This window comes from Lissotriton helveticus, chromosome 12 (genome assembly GCF_964261635.1).
Source record: "Lissotriton helveticus chromosome 12, aLisHel1.1, whole genome shotgun sequence".
NCBI lineage: Eukaryota > Metazoa > Chordata > Amphibia > Caudata > Salamandridae > Lissotriton > Lissotriton helveticus.
Window position 1 is genome coordinate 865,806,279 of NC_136073.1, and position 16,152 is coordinate 865,822,430.

Here is a 16,152-nt window from a genome sequence, read left to right on the forward strand (position 1 = left end):
CACAGTAGCCCTTATTCGCGGGGACTTCACTTGACCATTAGGGAGAGGATTAAATTTAAGGCTGTGATACTCGTACATGATGCTCTGTTTCAGACGGGCCCTGAATACCTTAGCTCTTATGCTCCACCAATAAACTGCTAGCTTCGGTCCCGAAGGACCAGCGTCAAAGATCAGGAGGCAGATCACTAACTTTTTTTTGATGCCGCAGCATGGAACCAGCTCCCGACGGAGCTGCGCTCTGTTGGTAACTCATCGCTGTTCAGGAAGAAACTGAAAACCTGGCTCTTTGTACAAAGCTGCCACCTGCCCGACCTCTCTAAGTCTGCGCCGGGACACCCTGGGAGTAGCTGCACGCATTATATATCGCATATCGTATAACTCACATGGTAGCTTGTTGTAAATCACATCTACTCTTACAAAAGCCTGCCACTCAGATTCTCATGTATAACTCAGACCTAGGCCAGGGTATGACACAACAAATCATAAAATGTGCATTGTGAAGTGTGCTCCCAGAGTGCAAGTCCCACTTTCCAGAGCGGGTGGACCAGAGCGGGCAGCAGAAGGATGCTCCCTGCATCCTCAGACATTAATCACAGAGCATGTGTCTGACCATTCCTGAGATCAAACATATACCAAGCCCACCTTAGTGTTCAACCCTTGGTGGCAGCAGATCATGAGGGGAGCTTGGCCAGACAGGACCCTCTGAGCTGGTTGCTGTAAGAGCCTCTGGCTTGAAATTCTGTCCCACCAGACTAGATCCCAGATTTCCTTCACTGTATCGCGGGGACATATAGTCCTCCCTCCGCTGGTGACGGAAGCCGCCTTCATACCCAACCTTTGCCTGAGATGAAAGCCAGAGTGACCTCAAAGCTTGCCTCCCCCTTGCTAGCATTGAGGGGTTTTACATGGTGTACAATTCTGCTCTGGGGAAATGAAGACCAAAGTGCAAATATCCACTGTTTTACTTTCTCCTACTTCTCCTTGGAAAATATTTTTCTCTGTGGAAGAACTCTAGCACTTCACTGGAGTGAAACTCCTACCATGTGCAAGTTGGGGAAACATCTCATCTCTTGTTGCAAATTACAGCAGCTAAAAAGTCGTTTTGCACCATCAATGCCATTAGTTTGACCTCATAATTTTAACTTTTTCTTACAGATCTCGATAACAAAATCTTGACTGCAATCATAATGACATTTTCTAAATGTTAATGGAACAAATATTGATTTTAGGGACAAGTACCAACAGTGAATTTTGGAATATTGACAATAAAAACCATGTTGGAGTCAACTTTTTCATGAAGATGCTAGTGTACGTCACTTTTTGGGGTGAAATTATGAGTGATGACTCTAGAACTTAAGATCTTGTACATTAAATGCAAAGCTGGGAGCGAAGCGTGAACGTGTAAAAACATTTTCACACTCAGGACTAGTATTGCACATAAGTGTTTAATACCACGGTAGAAAATATTATTTAACTGGCAGGATCTATGTACCCTGGTTGTTTTTTTTTATAGGCTATTTTTTGTCTGGTAGTAACAGGCTTTGTGATTTAAATATATATTATCCCAGTGTTTTCTTTTGTTTCATTGATTTCAATTTTGAAAATAAATCACCTTCAGTCAGTTTTTGCCTGACTAAAGTTCTATTTTTTCTCATTTAGACCTTTATGTATGTTTATTTATTAATATATTCAATCAATAGAAGAGCGAGGCACAGCATATATGTTAACGCGCTTATATTACATCTTCACCATTTAATCTCTGTTGTTTATTATTGCACTGTTGGGAGTCAAATACAAGATATATTTACTCCAGACCTTGATTCCTTGCTTTAGACGACACAACAGCTGTGGCAATCACTGTGCCAACAGTGGAGGAAAGCGCAAAGGTTTCTGGTACGCTAGCTGCCAACACCACCACGGCCCGTGGCCAAGACCTCACGTCCCCAAGCGCAAACCTCACGTCCACGAGCGCAAACCTTACATCAACTGCAGAGGGGACTACTACACGCCATCCAACCACTGCAAGTAGTGTCTCAGAGACCCCTTCACTTCCTGCCAGGACAGAAAACGCCACCCAGGTAACAGACACCACGACCTCGCCCACCGCGTCCTCGCCCGCCACGTCCTCATCCACCACGAGCAATGCCACCAGCACGGGGGCACCATCTTCTTCTGAGTACAGCAAGAATGAAAGTAGCACCAGCTTGGCCCCATCAAACCCCAGCAAGACTAGCATCACACCAAAGCCCACCGTGACGGTCAGCTGGACGACAACCAACAGTTCAGGTACAATTACCAATGTGTACGCTAATATATGTGTGACCTTAACGGCTAATATTTGAAGATTTTAGTTTCTTCATCCTGATGGGTGTGAAACTCCTATTGTGGGGGCTGGGGGCGCGCACAGCGCCCCGGTGCTCATGACGAGCTCAGCTCATCATGAGCCACGGTGGCCGTGTGCTCATGACGAGCTGAACTCGTCACGGCCACACCCGTTTTCATAGAACGTTCAGCACAGCGGGGGAATTAGCCCCGCGTGCGAGTGTTCTGGCCGTTATGACGAGCTCAGCTCGTCATGAGCACACGACCACCGTGGCTCATGATGAGCTGAGCTCGTCATGAGCATGGGAGGGGTTAAGAAGCAAGAGATAATTGTGTCTCTTTTTAATGCTGTTGTTCCAATCACCATTTTCACATTTGTGAATCCGTGTCTCAAGATGTTCATACACAACTTTCAATAGTATAAAGCCACATCAGATTTGTGGTTGCCCAAGTCAGTTTATAATCATAAAGTAAATCTACACATGATACTTCCTAGGTACTACTTCTATTAGCCTGTCTGTGCTCCAGTGCTTAATTTGTGGCAGGGGCTGCAGGTAGTCAGCTCCAGCACTCATTTTAGTGGTCCATGGCTTATTTTTTATTATCAGAATTTGACCAAGTGAGAGAAACCAGAAAAGGGAGAAAGCAAGGATGAAAAAGAACCTGTAGATTGAGAAAAAGAGTAAGATATTGTAGGTTGGAAGAAAGAGGCATGAGGTGGAATCAAGACCAGGCAGCCTCTGTCTTCATGAGATTAAGAGACAGGAAGTGTAGGGTGGAAGAAGAAAGAGGCATGAGGTGGAATGAAGACCAGGCAGCCTCTGTATTCATGAGATTAAGAGACAGGAAGTGTAGAGGGTGGGACAAAGAGGCATGAGGTGGAATCAAGACCAGACAGCCTCGGTATTCATGAGATAAAGAGACAGGAAGTGTAGGGGGTGAAAGAAAGAGGCATGAGGTGGAATCAAGACCAGGCAGCCTCAGTATTCATGAGATAAAGTGACAGGAATGGTAGGGGGTGGAAGAAAGAGGCATGAGATGGAATCAAGACCAGGCAGAATCGGTTTTCATGAGATAAAGAGACAGGAAGTGTAGGGGGTGGAAGAAAGAGGCGTGAGGTGGAATCAAGACCAGGCAGCCTCAGTATTCATGAGATAAAGAGACAGGAATTGTAGGGGGTGGAAGAAAGAGGCATGAGGTGGAATCAAGACCAGGCAGCCTCGGTATTCATGAGATAAAGAGACAGGCAGTGTAGAGGGTGGGACAAAGAGGCATGAGGTGGAATTAAGACCAGGCAGCCCCGGTATTCATGAGATAAAGAGACAGGAATGGTAGGGGGTGGAAGAAAGAGGCATGAGGTGGAATCATGACCAGGCAGCCTCGGTATTCATGCGATAAAGAGACAGGAAGTGTATGGGGTGGAAGAAAGAGGCGTGAGGTGGAATCAAGACCAGGCATCCTCGGTATTCATTAGATAAAGAGACAGGAATGGTAGGATGGTGGAAGAAAGAGGCATGAGGTGGAATCAAGACCAGGCAGCCTCGGTATTCATGAGATAAAGAGACAGGAATGGTAGGGGGTGGAAGAAAGAGCCATGAGGTGGAATCAAGACCAGGCAGCCTCGGTATTCATGAGATAAAGAGACAGGAATGGTAGGGGGGTGGAAGAAAGGAGCATGAGGTGGAATCAAGACCAGGCAGCCTTGGTATTCATCAGATAAAGAGACAGGAAGTGTAGGGGGTCGAAGAAAGAGCCATGAGGTGGAATCGAGACCAGGCAGCCTCTGTATTCATGAGATAAAGAGACAGGAATGGTAGGGGGGTGGAAGAAAGGAGCATGAGGTGGAATTAAGACCAGGCAGCCTTGGTATTCATCAGATAAAGAGACAGGAAGTGTATGGGGTGGAAGAAAGAGGCGTGAGGTGGAATCAAGACCAGGCAGCCTCGGTATTCATTAGATAAAGAGACAGGAATGGTAGGGGGTGGAAGAAAGAGGCATGAGGTGGAATTAAGACCAGGCAGCCTCGGTATTCATGAGATAAAGAGACAGGAAGTGTAGGGGGTGGAAGAAAGAGGCGTGAGGTGGAATCAAGACCAGACAGCCTCGGTATTCATGAGATAAAGAGACAGGAAGTGTCGGGTGGTGGAAGAAAGAGGCATGAGGTGGAATCAAAGACCAGGCAGCCTCGGGATTCATGAGATAAAGAGACAGGAAGTGTAGGGGGTGGAAGAAAGAGGCATGAGGTGGAATCAAGACCAGGCGGCCTCTGTATTCATGAGATAAAGAGACAGGAAGTGAAGGGTGGTGGAAGAAAGAGGCATGAGGTGGAATCAAGACCAGGCAGCCTCGGTATTCATGAGATAAAGAGACAGGAAGAGTAGAGGGTGGGAGAAAGAGGCATGAGTTGGAATCAAGACCAGGCAGCCTCTGTATTCATGAGATAAAGAGACAGGAAGAGTAGAGGGTGGGACAAAGAGGCATGAGGTGGAATCAAGACCAGGCAGCCTCGGGATTCATGAGATAAAGAGACAGGAAGTGTAGGGCGGTGGAAGAAAGAGGCGTGAGGTGGAATCAAGACCAGGCACCCTCGGTATTCATGAGATAAAGAGACAGGAAGTGTAGGGGGTGGAAGAAAGAGGCATGAGGTGGAATCAAGACCAGACAGCCTCGGTATTCATGAGATAAAGAGACAGGAAGTGTTGGGCGGTGGAAGAAAGAGGCGTGAGGTGGAATCAAGACCAGGCACCCTCGGTATTCATGAGATAAAGAGACAGGAAGTGTAGGGGGTGGAAGAAAGAGGCATGAGGTGGAATCAAGACCAGGCAGCCTCGGTATTCATGAGATAAAGGGACAGGAAGAGTAGAGGGTGGGAGAAAGAGGCATGAGTTGGAATCAAGACCAGACAGCCCCGGTATTCATGAGATAAAGAGACAGGAAGTGTAGGGTGGTGGAAGAAAGAGGCATGAGGTGGAATCAAGACCAGGCAGCCTCGGTATTCATGAGATAAAGAGACAGGAAGTGTATGGTGGTGGAAGAAAGAGGCATGAGGTGGAATCAAGACCAGGCAGCCTCGGTATTCATGAGATAAAGAGACAGGAAGAGTAGAGGGTGGGACAAAGAGGCATGAGGTGGAATCAAGACCAGGCAGCCTCGGTATTCATGAGATAAAGAGACAGGAAGTGTAGGGTGGTGGAAGAAAGAGGCATGAGGTGGAATCAAGACCAGGCAGCCTCGGTATTCATGAGATAAAGAGACAGGAAGTGTAGGGGGTGGAAGAAAGAGGCGTGAGGTGGAATCAAGACCAGGCGGCCTCGGTATTCATGAGATAAAGAGACAGGAAGTGTAGGGTGGAAGAAAGAGGCGTGAGGTGGAATCAAGACCAGGCAGCCTCGGTATTCATGAGATAAAGAGACAGGAAGTGTAGGGGGTGGAAGAAAGAGGCATGAGGTGGAATCAAGACCAGGCAGCCTCGGTATTCATGAGATAAAGAGACAGGAAGAGTAGAGGGTGGGACAAAGAGGCGTGAGGTGGAATTAAGACCAGGCAGCCTCGGTATTCATGAGATAAAGAGACAGGAAGTGTAGGGGGTAGAAGAAAGAGGCATGAGGTGGAATCAAGACCAGGCAGCCTCGGTATTCATGAGATAAAGAGACAGGAAGAGTAGAGGGTGGGACAAAGAGGCATGAGGTGGAATCAAGACCAGGCAGACTCGGTATTCATGAGATAAAGAGACAGGAAGTGTAGGGGGTGGAACAAAGAGGCATGAGGTGGAATCAAGACCAGGCAGCCTCGGTATTCATGAGATAAAGAGACAGGAAGTGTAGGGGGTGGAAGGAAGAGGCGTGAGGTGGAATCAAGACCAGGCGGCCTCGGTATTCATGAGATAAAGAGACAGGAAGTGTAGGGTGGAAGTAAGAGGCGTGAGGTGGAATCAAGACCAGGCAGCCTCGGTATTCATGAGATAAAGAGACAGGAAGTGTAGGGGGTGGAAGAAAGAGGCATGAGGTGGAATCAAGACCAGGCAGCCTCGGTATTCATGAGATAAAGAGACAGGAAGTGTAGGGGATGGAAGAAAGAGGCATGAGGTGGAATCAAGACCAGGCAGCCTCGGTATTCATGAGATAAAGAGACAGGAAGTGAAGGTGGTGGAAGAAACAGGCATGAGGTGGAATCAAGACCAGGCAGACTCGGTATTCATGAGATAAAGAGACAGGAAGTGTAGGGGGTGGAACAAAGAGGCATGAGGTGGAATCAAGACCAGGCAGCCTCGGTATTCATGAGATAAAGAGACAGGAAGTGTAGGGGGTGGAAGGAAGAGGCGTGAGGTGGAATCAAGACCAGGCAGCCTCGGTACTCATGCGATACAGAAACAGGAAGTGTAGAGGGTGGGACAAAGAGGCATGAGGTGGAATCAAGACCAGGCAGCCTCGGTGTTCATGAGATAAAGAGACAGGAAGTGTAGGGTGGTGAAAGAAAGAGGCATGAGGTGGAATCAAGACAAGGCAGCCTCGGTATTCATGAGATAAAGAGACAGGAAGTGTAGGGGGTGGAAGAAAGAGGCGTGAGGCGGAATCAAGACCAGGCGGCCTCGGTATTCATGAGATAAAGAGACAGGAAGTGTAGGGGGTGGAAGAAAGAGGCATGAGGTGTAATCAAGACCAGGCAGCCTCGGTATTCATGAGATAAAGAGACAGGAAGTGTAGGGGGTGGAAGAAAGAGGCATGAGGTGGAATCAAGACCAGGCAGCCTCGGTATTCATGAGATAAAGAGACAGGAAGTGTAGGGGGTAGAAGAAAGAGGCATGAGGTGGAATCAAGACCAGGCAGCCTCGGTATTCATGAGATAAAGAGACAGGAAGTGAAGGTGGTGGAAGAAACAGGCATGAGGTGGAATCAAGACCAGGCAGACTCGGTATTCATGAGATAAAGAGACAGGAAGTGAAGGTGGTGGAAGAAACAGGCATGAGGTGGAATCAAGACCAGGCAGACTCGGTATTCATGAGATAAAGAGACAGGAAGTGTAGGGGGTGGAAGAAAGAGGCATGAGGTGGAATCAAGACCAGGCAGCCTCGGTATTCATGAGAGAAAGAGACAGGAAGTGTAGGGTGGAGGAAGAAAGAGGCATGAGGTGGAATCAAGACCAGGCAGCCTCGGTATTCATAGATAAAGAGACAGGAAGTGTAGGGGGGAAGAAAGAGGCATGAGGTGGAATTAAGACCAGGCCGCCTCTGTATTAAGCACCCAGGGCATTGGGTGGGCCCCTAAGAAAAACTGTGCTTTTGGACCCTGCACTTATTTTTTTTTCTTCAAATTAAACACTGCATTAATCTATGTGTTATGCAAAAAACAAGGTGGCACCTTTGTCTGACACGTCCATGCACACATCTGATCCATCTGTCCATGTCTTGCTCTTCCAAATAATGGGAAACACGTTTACACGAGTCCCAGCTTGTAAATCACTGTTGTATAAAAGCCAGGGCTATGCACAGATGTCACATACGACACTCAAAAATGTGGACACTTTGAGGTTTATTATGGGTGTACTCTTTTTCTTCACTCACAGACTTTTGCGGGGTTTTGGTTCTTTGCCCTTTGAGAAGATTCCAGAGTACCTTCCCACAAGCTGAGATTTTCACTGCTTACAAAAAAAGATGTTATGCACAGTAATGTCATTTGTACTGTAATCAAACCCACCAAGTTGGAAAATGTAGTCTGATTTCTTTTCTCTACAAGTTTCCTCTTCATGGAGTTTCTCAAGGCCTAGCGTCATTGCACAGGAGGAGGGGCCTAATTTGTGTTCAGCAAAGTATGCCTTACGCAGAAGCATATTGTCAGTGTTCATATGGATACGTGCAAGATACATTGACGTGGAAGTTGTCATCCTGATGCAGATGTAGCAAAACAAGAAACTGCAATATGTTCCCAGATGTTCTACAAAGTTGAATAAAAAATACCTTTTCAAGCCCCTAATAGTAAGTTGGAAACACCAGTTTTATTGCTTTACAGGTTAAAAATAGAGTTTTTCTTAACATGACGTCATGGTGTCAAGGAGTGATGGTTTCTACATGACAGTCTTTAAGTAGAGACCTGATCACAGACACGCTTTCCTCTCTTTCGATCATTGGTGTGACGTAGCAGACTGGCTTTTAGGGTCTGAAAGTCTGAGTGGCAGAGTGGGGCAACTCCCACGAAACAGCCCCCCTAATCACGTGATGGTAAAATGTGGAAAAACATTGGCTATAGCATGCTGTAGCCAGAAACCCCTCACAGCACCGTCCTGCGGCTCTCCAGAGAGGCCTTTCCCTCCAGAAAGAAAAGACAAGCAGAAGCTGGTTCAGCTCCCAACCCTGACATCTCTCAGAAACACTCATGAACCACGTACTTGTTTTGCCCTCTTCCGGTTCATGGGTGAGCTGCAACGCATCTCTGTTGACAGCAGTGATGGAATACCATAGCAGTCTAAGATGTGAGGCGTAAACACGTTCATAAAAATGCACAAAGGAAAAAAATGCAGTTGTGTGAAAATGTACCCGTGCGGTTCTTCATCAACCGATGTCTCTTTAGAGTCAAGGCAACTTCATAAGGCTGTGCACATTCTCACGGCGGAGCTCCGCATTTTATCTATGTATTACTGCTATATAGTTACTTTTTAGAAACTTTCTAACAACTACAGTACATTTGTAGGTGCAGTGTCTCCAGTTCTTGGCCTCGACAACACACAAAGTCTGAAAAGAAAGTGCTAGAACGTAACACACTTAACCGCATAGGCCCCGAATACAAGTCAGGCTGAGAAAATTGTCATTTCCGGCTAAGCAGGATGTCATTTCCGGTGGAGCAGAGTTGCCTTATAGAATTCCACTCTGCTTCTTCAGGACGGGCCCGTTATCCCGCCTGCCGGTTTCCCCCAAGTCCATGAAACAGAGACCGAATTTTACCCGGAAGTAATTCTGGCCCTGTCCCCCACATGAGGCTGTGGCTACAAGCAGTCAGGCTTTGTCTACCAGGCCCGACCAACTGTTTCTTTGGATAGGGGTAAGCACTAGTTTCTCATTTCCTCCCTCCCTCTTTCCACAGTGAGCAAAGCTCCCATTCCCCCCCATCCCCCGGCTCAGAGCAGTTGGTAAACAGGAATTCGCGCAATAAACAGACCACGCAGGTGTTAAGGCGTAAAAGGCCATTTATTAGACCAGGCTGCATAACTAAAGCAAGAACCAAAACATCAACATTAAATAACAGCAACCCCATATCAACACTTCATGGCTCACACTCTTTACCCTCTCTGCCTCATGCCTCCAACCACTCCATGCCCCATACCGTACCTCATCCATATCCACAAATCACCTATCATCCTACCCCGATCCATGTGACATTCCAGCCATGCCTCCAGCTCCCCACATCATTCAAACTTCCCCCCAAAGGGATGGGGGCGCCCGCTCTTGACCTCCCTATCCCTCCAAAGTACCGCCAACCAGGGAACCCCCTGTAGGGCAGTTACCTGCCCCACCCCCCACTTGGGTCCCCCCAGTGCATCTTTCAACCACATCTACCTCACTCAGACCTGCAACACCAAATCGCCTCATTCCAGAGCTTACTGACCACATCCCTCATTTCCATCCTGTAATAAGCATTGCCCAAACGTGAAAGAGGCACTCCGTCGTCCCTGTACGGTAAAGGTTCCTCAAGTCGCAGTCCAGCGTGGGATATCACCTTAATGTCCTTGTCCCCGCAAAACAGTCACATTGCTCTGTTGAGCTTCCTCCGGGCCTTCTCAATAGCCCGTGTTTCATTGCCCCCCTCCAGACTTTTCTGGGGACAAACTCAGTCCAGGCAATGCAAGTCCCTGCAAGCCTGACTTTCAGCACCTCCAAATCCCTCTGCATGAGCTGTAAGAGCGCCAAACCCGACAGCTTCACCAAATCATTCTCCCCCAAGTGTATGATCAAAAGGTCTGGGCATCCCCTCTGGGAAACCATCTTTGCGAGCCAAGGCAATAGTGCCCCCATCGCATCCCTCCTTTACCCCACCAGTGCACCTCATGTAGATGTCCTTTCAGTCCCAGGTTACGGCCGTACACCTGTTTCTCTGCGTACTTGGATGCCCAGTGCACAAAGGAATGCCCCACAATCCTGGTGACAGTCTTGGTCCCCGGTCCGCCTACGCAACCTACGAAAGAAAGAAATGTTAGAACAAACCAAAACCGCCTTCAACCAACTGCCGACCCCCGCACATCACCTTCACTTCCGCACATACCGCTCACAGCACCGTGACTTCCATCTCCCAATCTGCCGAATCCTATCCCATGACCACCCCAAACAGGCCGCAGCTGTCGCAGCCCCAATACGGAAGGAGTGAGTCCCAAAAGCAGCCGGCTCCAGCCCCAGATGCCACAAAGCCATGCGCAACACAGCCAACAACTGACCAGACGTCACCCTCGATCCGGACTGATCTCACCCTGTCTGCCCTGTGAGGCCCCCAAGAACATCCTCCATTCAGCCACCGGGCACACGCCCCCACCACCCGCTTCACACAGCCAGACCCACTTACCCCGGCCCAACTTATCCGTCTTAGAACGCCCCAACCAAATCCCCAAGCGTCCTCCATCCAAGGGTATCTCATCATATCTCCTGCCGCCCAGGGACCTAGTGCCCAACAACTCAGACACCCGAAACACACCAAAAAACATCCAAACCATGCACAACCGAAAAATGCGCGCCTCATAGAGATCATAACAGCACTCCGGCAACACCCCAACTAGCCGAACCAACAGCTCAAACGTGACTGCCTCCTGCAACATCCCAACCCCTTTCTGACGCTCTCTGCCCCAACCTCGGAGCATCCTACTCAAAATCACATCCTTTGTCGGATCAAAACCCAAAAACAAACTACAGTAAAAGGACACTCCTGCCAGTTTCCCAGATATCGTAGCCGTAGTCAAACCTTTGTCAATGCAACATAAAACAACCCGCCTGACACCCTGCTCTACTGCTGAACGGTCCCCCAGCACGGAATCCTGTCTCCAACCCATAAATGCTCCATACTCTGCCCATGCCAGTTGGTACGTCCTCCTTGTAGTGTCGGCAATAGAATGTTCCACCAGGCCTATCACTCTCACTCCCCCAAGGCCCAGATGCCGGCCGGCAGCTCGGTCTTGCACAGCTCCGCTCCCGGTGCCAAACGCCGGAACCGCTGCCACTGCGAATGAGACAATGCATCCGCAATGTCATTATTCGCTCCAGGGACATGCTTGGCTCTAAACACCACATTTAAGCACAGGCACTGCATCATGAAACTCCACAGCAGCCGCAGCACTGTCAGATCTCTGGCTCTCTGGCGGTTAACCAACTCCACCACAGTCATGTTGTCGACGTGGAAAAGAACTGACCTGTTCCGAAACTCCAGACCCCACACCTCCAGCGCCACCAGCAAAGGAAAGAAGTTCAGAAAGGCAATGCTCCTCCCTTGTTTCAACCAGTGAGCCGGCAAACTCTCAGCACACCTCCTGCCATCCCAGAATATGCCAAACCCCGCTGACCCTGCTGCATCAGAGAAAATTTGACATTGCCAAATCGCCCTTTCGTCATCAAAGTCCAGAGACACACCGTTGAATTCCGTCAAGAATGTCAGCCAAGTCCTCGAGTCAGCCCGCACCCCCATGGAGATCCGGACCCTGTGGTGTGGAAGCACTGTCCCCGACATGGCCATGCCGAGCCGCCGACAGAACGTCCGGCCCGCCCTGACAACCCTGCACGCAAAGTTCAAGAAACCAAACAGCTGCTGCACTGCCCTCAAAGCAATCCTCTTCTCTCCGATCGCCCACAGCAGACACAACTGAATTTCCCTCACCTTAGCTACGGGGAGACGAGCCCTCCACTGGACAGAATCCAACTCAATCCCCAGGAATGTCAAGCAGCAGCTGGGACCAGCCGTCTTTTCCGGTGCCTGGGGAACACCAAAACGCAAGTCCGAAGGCTGACTTGATCTCACATTTCGCCAATTCCGCCCCCGGCCCACACACCCGCACCAGGCGAATCGCATCGTCCACAGAAGCATAAAGCACCCTCGAGTCCTCCTCAGCGATGAAGTCATTCACTGATTGCCCCTCAGGCCACGAGAGATGGTGTATCATTCGAAACTCCCCTTCCTTCTTCTTCGGTACCACCCCTAGTGGAGAAATGATCAAACCCTCTGTCGGCCAATCAGTAAACGGGCCGGCTACCCTTCCTTCCTCAACCTCCTCCTTCAACTTAGCAGCCACCACTCCTGGCAATTCCTTAGCGGACTTCAAATTGTCAGCCCGCCTCCTCACTCTGGGACCCTGATAGCCCACCCTAAAGCCCTCCGTGAAACTCCAGAAAAGCCACAATGCTGCCTCCTGGTCCGGGTAACACGAGAGCCACGAGGCCATCGCCTCCACCCTAACCAGTGTAGGCACCCTTCTGACCAGGTTGGCCCCTACCTTTGGCGTTCCGCCACTGCTCCGAGGGGGTGACCAGTGTAAGGCACTGCGTGAGGGCATGCTTCCCACCACATTTGGAGCATTCGTGTTTAAACTTGCACGGGTAGCGTGAACAGTAGCCCCTGTTGTAACTCCAGCAAGCTCCCGTGTTGGAGTTCCCAGGTTTGCTGGACTGTCCCGTGGTAAGTGTGCTGGCTGCAGCACTGCCCCCCGCCCCGCTGTGGGTGGGACGCGGCGGAAAGGACCGATACGCCACGGGCAACCCACTGGCCGTATGCGTAGAAGCGGAGGAATGTGTGGACGCCATCCACTGCTTCCATAGTTCCTGATCTACTTCCCCCCAGTTCTTTTCGGGGTTGGCACTAACTCTAGCCCTGAACTCCTTATCATAACTCAACCAAGCAAATCCGCCAAACTGCATTTGTGCCTTACGTATGATGTCCATGTACTTCAACAAAGCAATGGCCCTATCCAAATACTTATCGCAGTATATGCTGGCATAAATCAAAAACGCAGAAGTACAATTTTCCATCGTAACTGGGACCCTGGGCCGCCTAGTCAGCTCCCACTCCTCCTCCTTTGAACCCTCCTTCGCCTGCACCTCTCTGTGCAACAGCTTAAAGACATCCACATACTCATGTTTCCATATCCTTCCTCTAATTTTCTCAGACAGGTGAGACCCCAAGAGCATAGCCAACTCCATGTAGGGGAGCTTCTTCTGCAGTTTAGCATCCCCTTTGTTGCCCTTGTCGTCTTTTCCGTCCCCTTTGTCCGTCTGTACCCCAGCAGTAGTCACCGACTTACCCTCCGCCTGTTTACCTTCCGCAGGCGGACCGCCCGTTGGCGCTCCCGGCTCCCGGACAGACCCATCCCCCACTCCCACCGATCTACAAGCCTTTTTCCTACCCCCTTTTGGCCCATCGTCCCAGGCTGCCCACCAGGTCCCCTCACCTGATAACGCAGTGTGTAACTCCCGTGGCCGTCCTCTGGGTGTCGAAGCCTTAGCCGCTTCCACCATGCCTTTGCCTTTCGCCGTCTTAGGAGCCTGCAAAACACCAATGCCTCTGTTGTCGTCCTCGTCATCCCTCACCTGTGGTAAATAAATAAATAATACCCTATTTTTGAATGAATAAATGAATAACAGATAGCTCAATAAATAAGAGTCAAGATTCGAGGTAGTAGGAGTTTTGCAGGTTTAATACAGCAAATACAGGAATAGGATGGCAAGGCCCAGCAGCGCTGCTGGTGTCAGGATCGGGACAAGGGGAAGTAACCTTTTAATAACAGTGCATGAGCATATATACATAACGCAAACACATAGCATTACATTGCAATAGGCGTAGCAGTGGGTGGAGCAATAGGCGTGACGCGTAGCAGTCGCGAAAGATAAGGGTAAAAAGAGGTGTAACAGGGCGTATACATAGATATGTGATGCAAACGTAACAGAATATGTCATGAATGGGGCGGAAACCATGGAGGGGGCTACCTGAGGAGCCGGGACCTCTAACCTGATGGTGCGCGCAAACTGGCAATGACGTGTTACTAGGAGAAGCTGGGGGCTATGAACTCTGTGCTAGGAGCAGAGACTGAAGTCTGGAGAGTCAGGGTGACATGTACCTAAACAGTATCTAGTATCTGATGTTTAGAGAACATGTTGATATAAACTAGAAGTCAGGAGGGGAAAGGCTAACTTGATTCTAAGACTGGACCATGCATTATTCTACATGTAGTGCGTGATGAAGAATATTAAATGACCATTAAATGCAGTATTTCTCTAACGTGGAGACGTGAAGGCTAGACAATGACGGAAACTATTGATGCGATTCAGTAGCTTTAGGAATGCAGAGAAGGAGGACTGAACTGATAACTGGAATCATAACATATTCTTGGCAGACTCAGAGGCTGAGCCAGGGTGAGCCGGGCACTGCGAGGCAGGAAGTAAGTGAAGGGTCGAGGATACAGGTGGGGCTGTATCGCTCCTCAGCGAGGCTTCAGGAGACAGGAGCTGAATCTGGTGTTCGGGCCCTTTTGAGGCCTAGAAACGGGGACTTTATAATGGAATAACGTGCACACTGAGAAACGTGGCAACGTAACTTTACATAGGCCTGATATTCGTAGTATTCACGAGAACTGGAAACTGGCATACTAGAGGTGGACACAACTGTAATTGCGTCATTAATCGAACATGGGGAATGCATATGCATATTTAATCATGCACACATAACATATGACGGATGACACGTAGGGACACAGAACATGGCAAAATTTACTTTTCCACATTCCCTCCTTGTTCCTACGTTTCCATCAGGAAACATCAATATTCATGATACCATCTATCATTTCATACAGTATCATTTGCTCGTCTCGAATTATCCTGGAACGGGATTTAGAACGGGGCTTGGGACTAGGAATACAAGAGGTAGCACAAATGCCGCAAATCGCAGGGCCACATTGTATACAGAGGCAGCAGCTGAATATGATCGCTACTGCAATACCTAGAAAGGACAAGACTTTTCATCCCCAGGCGGAAATTATATTCCAGAACCAACCGGACCATGTCCAGGTGCCTGGATCTTGGTGTAACAGATGGGCAATTTTATGGAGTCTGGTTATAGCTGAATAAACAGACGGCGCGTTATTTGGAATGAAAATGCAGCAACTAGATCCGATGACTCTACAGGCCCCGCCCCTATCGGCCAGTATGACGTCAAGGACGAGACGATTCTGTAAAACGACAAATCTCATAGCAGATTGCTCTTCAGTTAAGTTACCTAAAGCAGAGGCAGTCTCATTTACTACAGCTTCGAGGGTTCTAGTTAACCTACGGATTAGCTTACTATTCTGGATAGGTCCTATAAAGAAAAAGAAACCTCTGTTGAAATCTGTATACTGTTCTAGAGTAGTTTCAGTATAATCGACAATTGGGGACTCCCTTCTATGTCTAATGTGTACTAGATGTGTGTTTCTATGATAATCAGGTGGGGCTAGGAAAACTGGTGGCAGTAGGAAGGCAATGTAACAGGTTCCCTCCCAATCGAGGGGCAGACGAACATATGCAGTTTGACCACAAATAAAATAAGAATGACGTGAAGCTTTGAAAATAGATTTCCCACTGTCACTATACTTGACAATAGTAGTACAATCACTATGTCCTACGTGTACGGAACCATTATTTCGGACACATAATTCGCCTTTAACTGGTAGTACTGAAATAGCAGGCAAGTCTGGAGTAGTATCAGACTGAACATTCAGGACCATGAAATTCGAAGAATAGTTACCTAAATTATAAACTTCATTTTCTAGATCTAACCCGGTTCTGTGGGGAAGACCTTGCTTGTCTGGGAAACATGTACTGTTAAGAAAAGACATATCTGT

General features: G+C 48.7%; 1 protein-coding gene across 1 annotated transcript in view; it reads left to right on the plus strand.

Moving 5' to 3' along the window:
• Positions 1-16,152, plus strand: part of CIST1 (colon, intestine and stomach enriched 1) — a 100,155-nt gene that overhangs the window by 55,518 nt on the left and 28,485 nt on the right. The window contains exon 2 of the mRNA XM_078668401.1: positions 1,834-2,286. Coding sequence (XP_078524527.1) covers positions 1,834-2,286 — 453 coding nt within the window. The remainder of the gene's footprint in view (positions 1-1,833; positions 2,287-16,152) is intronic.